The sequence below is a fragment of the Chiloscyllium plagiosum genome, unplaced genomic scaffold (genome assembly GCF_037043375.1).
Source record: "Chiloscyllium plagiosum isolate Xiang-an unplaced genomic scaffold, Cpla_swu_hap1 HiC_scaffold_2, whole genome shotgun sequence".
NCBI lineage: Eukaryota > Metazoa > Chordata > Chondrichthyes > Orectolobiformes > Hemiscylliidae > Chiloscyllium > Chiloscyllium plagiosum.
The window spans coordinates 12,500,103-12,516,227 of record NW_028270140.1 but is presented as its reverse complement, the minus strand read 5'-3'; the positions used below and the strand labels follow the sequence as shown (position 1 = coordinate 12,516,227).

At 41.9% G+C, this 16,125-nt stretch overlaps 1 protein-coding gene across 2 annotated transcripts in view; it reads right to left on the bottom strand.

Annotated features, from left to right (window-relative positions):
* The window catches only part of ncbp1 (nuclear cap binding protein subunit 1), an 83,928-nt gene that overhangs the window by 31,529 nt on the left and 36,274 nt on the right, over nt 1-16,125 (bottom strand). For both annotated transcript variants that reach the window (XR_015759459.1, XM_043719261.2), the window contains exons 9-11: nt 6,067-6,164; nt 3,553-3,616; nt 1,044-1,154 (exon numbers count right to left, since the gene is read on the bottom strand). Coding sequence is in view for 1 of the 2 variants with exons in the window: in XM_043719261.2 (XP_043575196.1) it covers nt 1,044-1,154; nt 3,553-3,616; nt 6,067-6,164 (273 nt within the window). In the remaining variant the exon portion in view is untranslated. The remainder of the gene's footprint in view (nt 1-1,043; nt 1,155-3,552; nt 3,617-6,066; nt 6,165-16,125) is intronic.

Here is a 16,125-nt window from a genome sequence, read left to right as displayed (position 1 = left end):
GACTCCGGAACTCAATTCCTCTACCAATAAAAGCCAGTACGCCATATGCCTTCCTCACTGCACTATTTACCTGGGTGGCAACTTTCAGAGATCTGTGTACATGGACACCAAGATCCCTCTGCTCATCCACACTACCAAGTATCCGACCATTAGCCCAGTACCCCATCTTTTTGTTATTCTTCCCAAAGTGAATCACCTCGCACTTAGCTACATTGAATTCCATCTGCCACCTTTCTGCCCAGCTCTGCAGCTTCTCTATATCCTGCTGTAACCTGCCACATGCTTCCTCACTGTCAACAACTCCTCCGACTTTCGTATCATCCGCAAACTTGCTCACCCAACCTTCTAACCCCTCTTCCAGGTCATTTATAAAAATGACAAACAGCAATGGTCCCAAAACAGATCCTTGCGGAACACCGCTAGTGACGGCACTCCATGAAGAAACTTTGCCATCAACTACTACCCTCTGTCTTCTTCCATCCAGCCAATTCCTAATCCAAACCTCCAACTCACCCTCAATGCCATATCTCCGTATTTTCTGCAGTAGCCTACCATGTGGATTTCAAGATCCACAAAAACTGCCTGTACCACTGAGTGTTTCCTGTATTTTGTTTTTTGCTTTTAACAATGTCCCTTGATGTGAGCAATCCACAACTACCTCTTATGGATATATGTTCAAATAGTGCACACATGTGGCAAAGACATCATAACTAATATATCACAGCAATATCCATCATGGACTACCTCCTGCAAGTCAATATCCAGGTAAGTTCAAAGTATAAACTTGCATTCCTCTTATGTTTCTCATCAACCCACTTATTTGTGCAATCAATCTGGTTCCTGAAGCAAGATAATAGAATTGATTAGTCGCTTCTGGTGGGAAATCAATTATGAAAGGAATCCATACAATTGATGAGCATTATCATAAAGACAGAAAGGGCACTTGATATTGAAAGTACTCTATGCCATCCCAACATTTCCTCCTGAAGTGTTAGCATTGAGCCTATGGTTGCTGCAAATAACTAATGTTGCCAAAAGGATACCACCTGCGGTAAAGAGCCAGGCTGCAGCTTGCAGAGTTCAATCAACAGTGTTGTATACATGACTTCAATGTGAGGAGGTGACGGCAACTGGAAAAGTTCTCCGAAGACAACCTATAAAACAATTATTAGAATTATTGAAAATGAGCTATTAATTTATTTTACCTTTACTGAACAGAACTGTGTAACTGCATAAATGTGTTTATAGAAGAACAATTACCCTAAATTATCATCCCTCACTTTAGCAAAAATATGAACAACAAAATTGTCAAGTAACAGGTGTCAAAATGCTAGGTTTCTTTTATAATATGAGACACTTTAATGCTTAAAGCTGTGCCACAATAGAAATAGGACCAACTTTTTCTAAGTACTTATCATTGAAATGATAAATGGAAACACGAAAAAGGGAATGTTTTCATATATCCCAACTACTGAAAGATGGTCTCATTATAGAATCAAAATGATGTATGACAATAGAAGACTATTTGGTTCAGCATGCCAATGCCAACTCTGACAGAACTATCCTATCAATCCCACTCCCTAGTTTTTTACCTATTAACCTATAATATTTGTGATTCAAGTACTTATCCAATCCTCTTTTGCAAGCTACTATTGATGCCTTTCCAACACCTTTTTAGCTACTGAAATTCAGATCATAATACTTAAGTGTAAACAGAAAACATTTCCTGTTGTCATGTGATTCTTTGGTCATGCACCGGTCCACTCTGGTTACTAATCCTTCTGACATAGGATACAATTGTTTATTTATTTGGCATTCAATATTTTGAATATCTCCATCAAATCAGCTCTTTAGCTTCTCTGTCCCCAAGGGGAATGTTCCCCCAGCCTGTCCACATAAATGAAGTCTTCCAGCTTTGGTATAATTTTAGGACATTTCTTTTGGGCCTTCTAAGGACACAATACCCTAATAATCCTTCAGCTGAAGCATAACCAGTGTTTCACAAAGATTTAGCTAGCCTCCTCATTTTTGTACTCTATTCCTTATTAATAAATCCAAGAATTATACATGTTTTTTCAATAGCCTTCTCTATTTGACCTGTCACCTTTGTCACAAAGCTGGTCCCTTTTTTTCTAAAAGCTGTTCCTTTTCTCAAGGATACTGTGCCCTTGGTATTTTTCAGAGGGGTCATAAACATCTCCCGGTTCTGATTAGACTGGTTATGTACAGAGAATAAAAAGGTATTGAGAGGCCTTTTCGTCTATATGTAAACAAATGAGACTTCAGGCCAAAGTGGCCATGTTTTAGAAGTGACCTGTATAATGAAAGGGTAGTGGCCAGCTATCTAGCTGAGCAGTTCAGTCCAGAACGAGTTAGGAGTTCAACAGTGAGCTGTGTGGAAACAAACACACTCTCTCTCTCTCTCTCTCTTTCCTTCTGACTTTAACCTTTAAGCATTTGTTACATTTTTTTAACTGTTTTTAAGGAGGTTTGCTTATTGGGACTGTTGTGTATATTTGGAACAGCATAATTAAGTCTAGTTTGGATAGACTGAGTTCTGTAGGGGTTCTTTATTCTGTTCTTTGTGTTTCATTGTGCAATTTTGTGAATACATTTTTGTCTGTTTTAAAACCTGGTAGTCAACCTCGCTACTTACTCCGGGTAATTTTTACTGTAGCTGAAAATGTGTTGCTGGAAAAGCGCAGCAGGTCAGGCAGCATCCAAGGAACAGGAGAATCGACGTTTCGGGCATAAGCCCTTCTTCAGGAATTCTACAGTATTCTACAGAATTCTACAGCCCTTCTACAGTAATTTTTACTGTACACTTATCAAAACAAATTGCAAAGTTATGATCTGGGCTGCCTACTTAAGAATGTTTTGAGTGGTCTGGCCTAGTCCATACCACCTTGAAAGGTTTGTGTATACATTCCAGCGTAATCTGCTCCTGATTTCGGTCTTCTCATGCTTCCTACCAAAATACATCACTTCACATTTCTGAATTAAATGTCACCTGTCATATGAATGCATATTTCACCAGGTTCCCCAAAGCCAATTACTACCCTCTTCTACATTTCCCATGTGCCATTTAAACCATTTTTGTCTTGTATAGTGAAGGCCAGATCATTAAGGTCAGCTCATCAAAAGGACATTATAATCTCAACACCAACCACTTAGGAGTACCACTGAATATCAGTTCACCAATACTCTCTGCATTCTATCCCTTTACTAATGATGTACTTCCAGTTGCCACACTCCTTTTAAGGCCAAGGGAGATTCTTTCCACAAACACATGACATACATTCAGCTCGTCGGAGGTTTTCTTCAGCACCAGAACACTGGAAAGATTTATTTTCAAAAATTTGCTTAAATCAAGAACTCAGTCTTTCGTTCAGTAAAGTAAAAGCTTACTATAAAATAGGCAGTGTTTGTTTATGTAAACCACAGTTTCCATAGATTGGCTAATTTACTACAAGGCTAAATTACTACAATAGAAATTCAAATTTCCAGCAAGATAAAATGTGGGCTACCAACATACAGTAAGAAGGAACCCACCTCAACTATGTGGTAATTCAGAGGAATCTTGTTCTTTCCAGGATAACTAAGCAGCTGGGCAGCACTGTTGGAAAGAATAAAAATCAGCAAATATAATTTAGGCAAAACCATAGAGATACTAACCACAAACATCAGACTGTATTACACTGAGAATTGCGAATATGAAGTTGCATCCTGTCATTCAGAAAACAAAGATTTTACATTTGTGCACAAACTAAATTTAGCAGTTCAAATTAATCTTACTTCACTTAGTCCACAATTGCTAAACAAGGATCAGCCACTGAATTTGAATAATGAATTTTGTGATAAACAAGCAGTACTGACAGCAGGAATTGATTGGTGGTTCCTGCTTCTATTTAGTAGGAAAACCTACATATTGTTTTGGAATTTCTGCTTTCCTTCCACCTCTTTTCCATATTTAGCTGCTCCAATTATAAGATCAGATGCAACTGTCAGTATCATTTGCAAATCCTCAGACACTGAAGCAGTTTGTTCATAAGCCACAACATCTGAACATCATTCAGGCTTGGAAGGTGCTGATAAAATGGCAAGTGCTATTCATGCCACTCAAGGGTCAGGCAATGACCAATTACAAGGTGAGAGAATCTAACCAACTCCCCTGGATATTCCATGGCAACAATACTACAGAATTCTCAATCATCAAATATTCTGGAGGTTACCAGTGACCTGAAACTAGGTAGTCTACCTATACTAGCTCACCTCCTGACTCCCGAAAACCTATCTACAAGATAGAAGTCATTCCACATCCCATTCATCAACTTAAACTCTCATTTTCTCTTATCACTGGAGCAAAGTGGTAGCAGTGGGTAGCATCTACAAGATGCACTGCATCAATTCATCAATGAGAATTTGCATTCTTCCACTGAGTCTGTCTCTCGCGGGAAAAAGGAAACCCTTTTAAAGAATCACATTTTGTGCAAAGCCATTACTGGGTTTTTAATGGGGTATTAACTTCACAGTAACTGCTCAGCGCCTACTTGACCATGAAAGGTTTACTTGTGCATTTTTTAAAAAATGTGTTCAGCATGTTGTAAACACACTGCTGCAACAGGTGGGATGAACCCAAACCTTCTGGCCCACAGGCAGGGACGCTGCCACCACACACAAAGCCCTTAGAAGCTTATGCTTGTTTGTGGAATATCAGATCTTTATATATTAATACATTTTGTTGAAAAAAATATACTTAATAAAAACTTTACTTCTGATTTAACTTTCACCTAAATCAACTGCAATAATTAATTTTCCTATGTGAGCATTCAGAGAAACTGTGAATGACAGTTTTTACTTTCTGGTTTATTGTGTGTGAATATTTAATTGTAATCAAAGATTTATCTGCTTCCTGACATTAATGCTGCTGCATACCAAGGCAGCTGATTTCAACATTTATCAGGAAAGGAGAATTCATGCCACTGAGATCTTTGTGGTCAGCTTTCTTCAGGGTCAGCAGTGAGTATCATTGCTGACCTCGGCATCAGAGCAAGTGTTAACTAAACTTATTTGTTTAAAATCAGATTATTTGTAATGATATACCTGCAACCATAGATATGAACATTGATTAGGCCACTTCTGGAATACTGCGTTCAATTCTGATCTCTCTGCTAAAGGAAAGATGTTGTTAAACTTGAAAGTGTGCAGAAAAGATTGACAAGTATGTTTGAGCTATAGTGAGATGTTGATTCGGCTGGGGCTATTTTCACTGGAGCGTTGGAGTCTCAGGGTGACCTTTATACAGGTTTATAAAACCATGAATGGCATGGATTGGGTGAATAGCCAATGTCTTTTTCTCAGGGTAGGGGAGTCCAAACTAGAAGGCATAGGTTTAAAGTGAGAGGTGAATATAAAAAGTACCTAAGGGGCAATGTTTTCATGCAGAGGGTGGTGCACGATGGAATGAGCTGCCAGAGGAAGTGGTGGAGGCTGGTACAATAATACATTTAAAAGGAACCTGGATGGGTACATGAATAGGAAGAGCTTAGAGGGATAAGGGCCAAATGCTGGCAAATAGGACTAGATTAATTTAAAATATCAGGTTGGCATAGGCAAGTTGGACCGAAGGGTCTGCTTCTGTTCTGTATGACTCTACGACCCTTCAACAGCATCTGTACACCTAGAAGGACAAGGCCAGCAAATGCAGGGGAAACTACCACTTGCTAGTTCCTCTCCAAGCCACACATCATCCTGACTTCAAACGCCTTCATTCTGGCTGTGTCAACATCCTGCAATCTTAACAGCACCATTTACACTTACCCTAAATAGACTGTGATGGTCCTAAAAGCTGGCCCAACATTGTCTTCCAAACAACAATTATAGAAAGTAACAAATGCTGGCATGGCCTGTCAGTTTCATATTCCATGAAGAAGTCAAAAAAATTACCTGCATTTCTAATTTTTTTCAGTACATTTGTTGTACATAAATTAACACTTACATAACTTTTTTAGCAACCCCCACAAGAAAATGTTACTGCAATACTGAAACAAATATTATTGAAATTACCATGTCTTTCTTTCCCTCCAATGAGATTTGATGATGCATTGCAGATTCTCCTCAATCACAAACCTCTCAACAGAGTGGCTACCAGGCATTACTGGGCCCTAAGGGAAAAGATAACAATATAGGTTAAAAAAAAATTCCCATGTTTAGTGCCCATGTAACCAGAAGAAATAAAGAGATCCACCGATCAATAAATTATTGTTCCTGAAACTAAAGCCAAGAGACAACTGAAATTGAAAAGAACTACAATCTCAAGACCTGAACAACGTTTACAAAAAGAAAATATTGTTCATCCTCAAAACAAATATCTTCCAATAATGAAAACAAACCAATACCAGAGATGATCATCAAGCATTAAAATCTTAGATAGCACGACCAGCACAAAGGGGAAAGAAAAGAGGAGGATTAGGAAGATAAAAGAGCAGTTCTGTATGTATGAAGCCAGAGAGAGAACACAACACCAGCAGTATTGCAATTTATGCCTTGGACACAGGCAATAAATTCAAATACATTCACTAACATTGCATGTTCAAATCATCAATTTGCACAATCAGCAAATTTTAGTAGAAACGAGCAAGCAAATATGCAGCTGCATTAAATATCCCAGCCAATGATCCAAAACCTCAGGAAATCAGCTCTCTTGTGGCGCAGTGGTAGCGTCACTACCCATGGAGCAGGAGGCACGGGTTCAAGTCCGACCTGTTCCAGAGATGTATAACAATGTCATTGAACAGGTTGATTGGAAAAGATAGTCCAAAATCCTGAGGAGGGGCTCCAGTGATACAATGGTGGTATCCATATCTCTGGACCAAGGAGGCCTGGTTCAAATCCTACCACTCCAAAGGTTATAACATCCCTGAACATCCTTTATTAGAAATTATCTACAATATGAGGATGGAACTGCAGCTGTGAGCCAGGGGTGGTGGGCCTCATGTGGCTAAATGCTATGTCACCACCTCTGAACCAGGAGACCTGGGTTTGATTCCACCTGCCCAACACATGTTATAACATCTGTCTGCAGATTCTTAAGCTCCTAAAAAAAAATGAATTCCTGAAGACCAATGACACCAAGATAGAAGAGGATGAAATAATGGTCTCCTTTGATGTAACAGCCCTATTCACATCCATCAACATCAACCTGGCCAAGGAAACAATGACTACATTATTAGAAGAACCAAAGACACATACATCAAACACTACCAACTTCATTAGCAAGGACAACATTGTTAAGCTAGTGGACCTATGCCTTACCACCCACTTCACCTTCAACGACAAACCTACAGATAAACCAACGGAACATCCATGGGATCTCCGATATCAGGGTTCTTAGCAGAGGCTGTAATGCAGAGATTCAAACAAACAGCTCTGCCAACCATCCAACCTAAACTTTGGGTCCGCTACACGGATGATACCTTCGTCATAACTAAACAAAACAAATTAGAGGAAACCTTCAAGACCAATGGCATAAAATTCACAAAAAAGGAGAAAAAATAACAACAAATTGCCATTCCTAGATGTCGTAGTAGAGCAAACAGCCAATGGGGAACTTCAAGCCAGCGTCTACAGGAAAACAACACATACTGACCAAATACTGAACTACAGAAGGAATCATCCCAATTCCCACAAATGAAGCTGCATTAAAACATTATTTCAATGAGCCACCACACACTGAAGCACGGAGGAACTACGCAGAGCAGAGGAAAATCAATGTTTACAGTGTATTTAAAAAGAAGGGGCACCTAATGAATACAGTCCACCAATTTCTCAGCAACAAACTCCAACAAGGAGACAAAACACGTCCAGAAACCTTAGACATTCCCCCCCTACATCAAAGACATCTCGGATATGACTATCAGACTACTCAGACCTCTTGGCATTTTGGTAGCCCACAAACCCACCAACACAATAAAACAGCAGCTAATGAACTTGAAAGATCCTAGACAGACAACAAAAAAAATTAACGTAATTTATAAAATACCTTGCAAGAACTGTAACAAACACTATATTGGACAAACAGGCAGAAAACTAGCCACCAAGATACGAGAACATCAACTAACCACAAAACAACATGACCCACTCTCACTCGTATCCTTACATACAGATGAGGAAGGACACCACTTCGACTAGGACAACACATCCAAGCCAAACAGAGACACTCAGGAGAATTCCTAGAAGCAAGGCATTCCAGCCGGAACTCCATCAACAAACACATTGACTTGGATCCCATTTATCATCCCCTGAGAAAAAGAACAAGAAATGACATCACCAACCCAAGGAAACCTAAACACATAAATAGAAAGCGGGCCACGCCACCAGGGCTTCATCTGGAGACTCACTGAAGATGTTACCTTGTACAGTGATGAAACATCTGAAAACGAACCTTCCAGCTCAGCGAGCACACCTACATCCTGTTGGGGAGATTTCACTGCGGTGTTTAATGTAGGGCTAGGGAGGGTGACACTTCCAGCCCTGAAATGGTTAACAACAGCCAAGCGAGCTGCTGCAGGAGATTGCATGACTGCTGGAGCTTGTAAGGGATATGCATAATGTTAATTAAATCTTGGAGCCTGTAAATACCAGCCAGTATCAATTGCCCCATCGAAACTCGGGATTAATAAAGAAACTGATCGGAATCTGTAACTGTTAGACAAGTGTGAATTGCTCTATCGGAACCTGTAACTAGTGAGTGTGAATGGCTCTATTTAAGTCTAAAGTTGATAAGTGTAATTGACAATTTAGTTAAACTAAAACTATTGAAAATGGCTAGCCTGTCAGACGCATAGTAATTCCTTGACACAATGGACTATTGAATACGGGATCGGAACCGCTCCCAGAATACGTACTACAAACCAACCGACTCCCACAGCTACCTGGACTACACCTCCTCCCATCCTGCCCCCTGTAAAAACGCCATCCCATTCTCCCAATTCCTTCGTCTCCGCCGCATCTGCTCCCAGGAGGACCAGTTCAAAATACGTACAACACAGATGGCCTCCTTCTTCAAGGACCGCAATTTCCCCCCCATCGTGGTCGACGGTGCCCTCCACCGCATCTCCTCCACTTCCCGCTCCTCCGCCCTTGAGCCCCGCCCCTCCAACCGCCACCAGGACAGAACCCCACTGGTCCTCACCTACCACCCCACCAATCTCCATGTACAGCGCATCATCTGCCGTCACTTCCGCCACCTCCAAACAGACCCCAGCACCAAGGATATATTTCCCTCCCCTCCCCTATCAGCTTTCCGTAGAGACCACTCCCTCCGCGACTCCCTTGTCAGATCCACACCCCCCACCGACCCAACCTCCACTCCCGACACCTTCCCTTGCAACCGCAGGAGGTGCAACACTTGCGCCCACACCTCCCCCCTCACTTCTCTCCAAGGCCCCAAAGGAAACTTCCATATCCGCCACAGATTCACCTGCACCTCCACCCACATCATCTACTGCATCCGCTGCAGCCGGTGTGGCCTCCTCTATATTGGGGAAACAGGCCGCCTACTTGCGGAGCGATTCAGAGAGCACCTCTGGGCCACCCGGACGAACCAACCCAACCAACCTGTAGCACAGCATTTCAACTCCCCCTCCCACTCCACTGAGGATATGCAGGTCATTGGACTCATCCACCGCCAAACCACAACAACCCGACGGTCGGAGGAGGAGCGTCTTATCTTCCGACTGGGAACCCTCCAACCGCAGGGGATGAACTTGGACTTCACCAGTTTCTTCATCCCCCCTCCCCCCACCTTGTCTCAGCCGGATCCCTCCAGCCCGGCACCGCCTTCCTGACCTGCAGTCTTCTTCTTGACCTCTCCGCCTCCATCCTACTCCGACCTATCACCCTCACCTTGACCTCTTTCCACCTATCACATTTCCAACGCCCCTCCTCCAAGTCCCTCCTCCCTACCTTTTATCTTCTCCTGCTGAACACTCTCTACTCATTCCTGAAGAAGGGCCTGTGCCCGAAACGTCGAATCTTCTGTTCCCTGGATGCTGCCTGACCTGCTGTGCTGTTCCAGCAATAAAGTTTCAACTTTGATCTCCAGCATCTGCAGACCTCACTTTCTCCTCAGGGATGGCTGAGCCATTGTCAAGCACAGCAGGAGCTGGACAGGCACTTCGATGCGGCCAATAGGAGGACGGATCCCCAGCGCGCGCAGATGAATGGACCAATGGGGAAGGCGAACTGACCGGGGACTCCAGGCAGCGCGAAGTATAATTGTGTCAACTTTGAACGGGAAGGCAGAACGCCTTCTCCAACGAATGCATGCCTGTTGATTCGTTGTATCAGTTAGGATTCTGTGAATAAACTGCTGTCTGCGTCTAATCATAGTTGCCAGTGTGAGTCTCTCCTTCCAAAAGAACACGCAAAGACGGGACCCTCTGGGTCCGTCTTAACAATCCAGAACCTCAACCTGAGCTACAAATCTTGCTCTTAAAAACTCTTTTTCATTGCTGTCTCATTTAAATCTCCTTAAAATGTTTTTTGCATCAAGGATATAGTGAAGGCTTCTGAAACATCATTTTTGGCGCAATCTACTTGGCTGAAAATTCTGATTATTAAGATACTGACTTGAGATACTTTACTATGAGGATTGCTACATGAATGCAAGTTTTGTTTAGATTTATGCTTAGTTATGTGTTTGAGTATATTAAACAAAAACCTTTAAACACAAAGAAGGCGTACAGCCTTCCAGGCTGAGATTAGAGATATAAGAGGTTAGGGGTTTCAAGAGCACTTCTCAGGGGTGGGATTGCCACAATCTTTGAAATCGTCCATCCTGCATTTATGCTTACCTTCAGCCAGCAGTTACGAGCCACTGGTTGTCAGGATTACAGAGAAATTCATGATGCACAATTCTCCCTTTCTCTATAATCCAATTCATATGCAAGTCGTGTTCATCATCTATCAGTTTACCAGACTGATTCCTGGGATGGCAGCACTCATGTATGAAGGGTGACTGGTTCAGTCAGTATTATATTCACTGGAGTTTAAAAGAAGCTGGGTGGGGGGGTTAAATAGAATCCTATAAACGTTGAACAGGATGAGGCAGGGTCAACACAAGAAGGATGTTCCTGATGACCAAGGAGTCCACAGCCAGAGATCACAGTCTCAGGATACAGGGTAGGCCATTTTAGACCAATGTGAGGAGAAATTTCTTCATCTAAAGAATGAAAACCTACAAAATTCTTTGCCACAAAAAACAGTTGAGGCTAAAACATTTAATGTTTTTAAGGAGTTAGATACAGCTCTAAGGGCTAAAGGAATCAAAAGGTATGGGGAGGAAGTAGTAATAGAATAGTCAGCTCTGCTATAATGCGACAGTTCCATTCTCATGCAATCCCGTGTTATAAAAAAAATTGTGTAATAGCAGCACCATTTAAACTAATAGGGCCAGAATCATGTTATAACCAAAATACGCTTTAAAACTTCTCACTGTAGAAACAGCATCTCCTGTTCGTCAATCGTGTTACAGAAAATTCATGTTAATGAAACATGCATTATAGCAGAATGATCTGTACTGAGTTGGATAATCAGTCTTGGTCTTCTTGAATAGTAGAACAGGCTCAAAAGGCAGAATGACCCTTTCCTGCTGTCCTTTTCTGTTTCTATCATTAATTTGCTCCAAGTCAACTGGTAATCGGTAAATGGTAGAACAGCTGTGAATGCACAGGGAGATGTACCAAGGAATCTGCACAACAGTGAGATAATTCAGAAACGAATGGGAGAGAAATATCACCACTACAGCATTTCCCTCAATGACAAAGCATTACTATCCAAGCATGATGCTAATTGAAACTGCAAGATGGTCCAATGCAACTCAGGTATACAAGACACGTGGCTGAATCAAAGAATACACAAGTAAATTATTCAATTAATTATACAGAGACCACAAAGACTGGAAGAGATTCTACGATGCTCTGAAATTTGTACGTAGGCCCCATTTACTGGTGAATTCACCAAGCCTCAGTATCGACAGCTCAACACTGTTCACACAAAAAGACTAAATTCTTGCAAGATATGCAGAGCCTTCAACCACATCTTTAATCGTCCTTCATCCACCAATGGAGCATTCAATAGCCTGCCACTGGTTGCCATGAACTGCTGTCTTGATAATACCCCCATGTTGTTCAAACTCCTCTCTAGCAGCAAAACCTTTGGATATGATGCTTTTCCACTATGTCCACAAGGCTGGAGATCATGCCTGGTCTTGAAGCTCACTGAACTCTTTCATCTATGTGGAAACAAGGTACCATCTCAGGTGAATCACTGCCAAACTGGACAAATGGAAAAGAACTTTGTAATCTTGTGACAATCATAAAGGAATCTCACTCCTTTCCATTGCTGGCTAAATCTTCAGTAGAATATTTCTAAGACATCTTGATGAGGATCTGCTGCCAGAGAATCAGAGTGGTTTCAGAAAAGGTCAAATATACACACAAGTGGGGCTTGCAGATAGTCAGCTCCAGGAGAAATACGAAGAACAAAAATGCAACTTGACAGCATGTTAACTGACCGAACAAAGACCTTTGGAACAGACAGCCAAGATGGGCTATGGGAAGTAATGAAGAAATTTGCCTCCTTGAGAAATTCATCATGATTGTTCAACAGTCTAAGGACACATAATTGTACATGTCCTGGATGATGGTGAGTCTCCAGAGCCAATTGCAATCATTGATGGTGTTAAGCAGGGCTACCTGCTAACTCCAACCTTATCAGGATACTTTTCTCCATTGTGCTCTTTGATGCCTTCCATGATCATGATACGAGGATCAAAGTCAGATATTGTACGGATTGGAAACTACTCATTCTGAGACAGTTCTAGGCAAAGACCAATGTTACCCTGGCCTAGTTAAATTCCTGTTTGCCAATGACTAAGCACTAATTGGCAGTTCAAAGCTGGATACGTAATGTAGTCTGGATTTGTTGTCCAATGCATTCAAAAATTTCAATGTTATGATCAGCAAGAAGAAACTCAAATTAAAGTCCCATTTCAAACCCAAGATTTCATGTACCCAGAAACCGTCACAATTAGTCATAGTCATAGAGATGTACAGCATGGAAACAGATCCTTCGGTCCAACCTGTCCATGCCGACCAGATATCCCAACCCAATCTAGTCCCACCTGCCAGCACGTGACCCATATCCCTCCAAACCCTTCCTATTCATATACCCATCCAAATGCCTCTTAAATGTTGCAATTGTACCAGCCTCCACCACATCCTCTGGCAGCTCATTCCATACATGTACCACCCTCCGCGTGAAAAAGTTGCCCCTTAGGTCTCTTTTATATCTTTCCCCTCTCACCCTAAACCTTTGCCCTCTAGTTCTGGACGCCCCGACCCCAGGGAAAAGACTTTGTCTATTTATCCAATCCATGCCCCTCATAATTTTGTAAACCTCTATAAGGTCACCCTTCAGCCTCCGATGCTCCAGGGAAAACCGCCCCAGCCTGTTCAGCCTCTCCCTATAGCTCAAACCCTCCAACCCTGGCAACATCCTTGTAAATCTTTTCTGAACCCTTTCAAGTTTCACAACATCTTTCTGATAAGAAGGAGACCAGGATTGCACCCAATAGTCCAACAGTGGCCTAACCAATGTCCTGTATAGCCGCAACGTGACCTCCCAACTGCTGTACTCAATACTCTGACCAATAAAGGAAAGCATACCAAACGCCTTCTTCACTATCCTATCTACCTGCGACTCCACTTTCAAGGAGATATGAACCTGCACTCCAAGGTCTCTTTGTTCAGCAACACTCCCTAGGACCTTACCATTAAGTGTATAAGTCCTGCTAAGATTTGCTTTCCCAAAATTCAGCACCTTGCATTTATCTGAATTAAATTCCATCTGCCACTTCTCAGCCCATTGGCCCATCTGGTCAAGATCCTGTTGTCATCTGAGGTAACCCTCTTCGCTGTCCACTACACCTCCAATTTTGGTGTCATCTGCAAACTTACTAACTGTACCTCTTATGCTCACATCCAAATCGTTTATGTCAATGACAAAAAGTAGAGGACCCAGCACCGATCCTTGTAGCACTCCACTGGTCACAGGACTGCAGTCTGAAAAACAACCCTCCACCTCTGTCTTCTACCTTTGAGCCAGTTCTGTATCCAAATGGCTAGTTCTCCCTGTATTCCATGAGATCTAACCTTGCTAATCAGTCTCCCATGGGGAACCTTGTCGAACACCTTACTGAAGTCCATATAGATCACATCTACTGCTCTGCCCTCACCAATCTTGTTACTTCTTCAAAAAACTCAATCTCATGATTTCCCACACACAAAGCCATGTTGACTATCCCTAATCTGTCCTTGCCTTTCCAAATACATGTACATCCTGTCCCTCAGGATTCCCTCCAACAACTTGCCCACCACTGAGGTCTGGCTCACCAGTCTATAGTTCCTTGGCTTGTCTTTACCGCCCTTCTTAAACAGTGGCATCACGTTTGCCAATCTCCAGTCTTCCAGAACCTCACCTGTGACTACAGCATGTTCCTAAATGCTGTCTATACTGATACAAGCAATAATTGCCAAATCTAATATAGCCGTTGGCAGTCATCAAACATCAGTGTAGGGTGAAAAGGGGTCAACCCTCCATGCCAAACACTGTAGATAAAGTAACAGTACTGCCCTGTTGACTTGAAATGCATACCACAGTCAGGTCAAGAAGCTCAACCAACCAAAGAAGAATGAGGAAGAGATTGTCAGGAGATGTACTAGGCATACTTAAAAATTAGGTACTAACCTGGTGAAGATACGACACAGGAATTCTACATGCCAAACAGCAGAGGCAGCATGCATTAGATAGAATTCAGCAATCTTACAACTAACAGATCAGATCAAAGGTCTACAGTTCTGCTACATCCAGTAACGAATGGTGGTGGATAATTAAACAACTAGCCAGAGGAGGTGGCTCCACAACTATCCCCATCTTTATTGAGAGAACAGGGTGACATCAGTGTAAAAGAAAAGTTTGAAGTATTTATAACCATTTTCATCCATAGATATTAAATGGAAGATCAGTCTTACACTGAGGTTCCCACCATCACATATGTTAGCCTTCAGCCAGTTTGATTGATCATCTCACATAAAGTGAGACAGTTGAAGGCAATGGGTACTGAATTACGGACCCTAATACCATTCTAGCAAAAGTGTCGGATGAATGTCAGGGAATAACCAACTCACACAAGATCAAATATAACCATTATTTGTTGACATTCAGTGGCATTACTATCACAAAATTCCCCATTTGCAAACATCCTGGGGATCACCAATGACCAGAATCTGAAAGTGACCAGCTATATATATGGCTATAAGAACAGATCAGGTCCTGAGAATTCTTGACTCACCAAAGTCTGTCCACCATCTACAAGGCTCAAGTATGGAGTGCATTTGGTTACTATCCATGTGCTTCAACAAGCAAAGCGGTAGAACACACAAGAAGCTTGACACCACCACTTTCTCAAGTGTAATTAGAAATAGACACAATGTTGTACTGACCAACAATGCCCACATTCCATGACAAAGTATATTTTAAAATATCTTACACTCAAGCTGACTTCAGAAGCTTGTGAAGATGAATCGGCAAAGGCCAGGTACAGAGGTGCTCACTGCAGCTGGATTGCCAATCATCAATCATGTTGAGATAGTCACAACTGAGTTGAGCTAGTCAAATAGCCAGAATGTCTGACACTGAGCTTGACTCAGGTGTGCTCTCATGGTAGTCAAAGGAAGGACATTCTGAAGGATTAACTTCAAGCCCTAAAAGCCTGTCACTGAGGGTCACTGCAGCTGGCGTAAGCAAATAAGAAAAAAGGAATGGCTTCCTTCAAAAGTAAGTGCATATCAGAGGCAGAAGGAAAATGAAAGGAGAGGAAATACTTAGCCAGTTACAACCTAAAACTCAATAATCTGCAGTATTCTGTCCGATTTGTAGCAGAATTTCCCAGGCATTGATTGGCATTATGTATCTATGTCATTATGTATTTTATAATACCCCATCACCAAACACTGTAGATGGTCAATATAGTCAACTTCATCTTGAAGGACAACAAAGAAT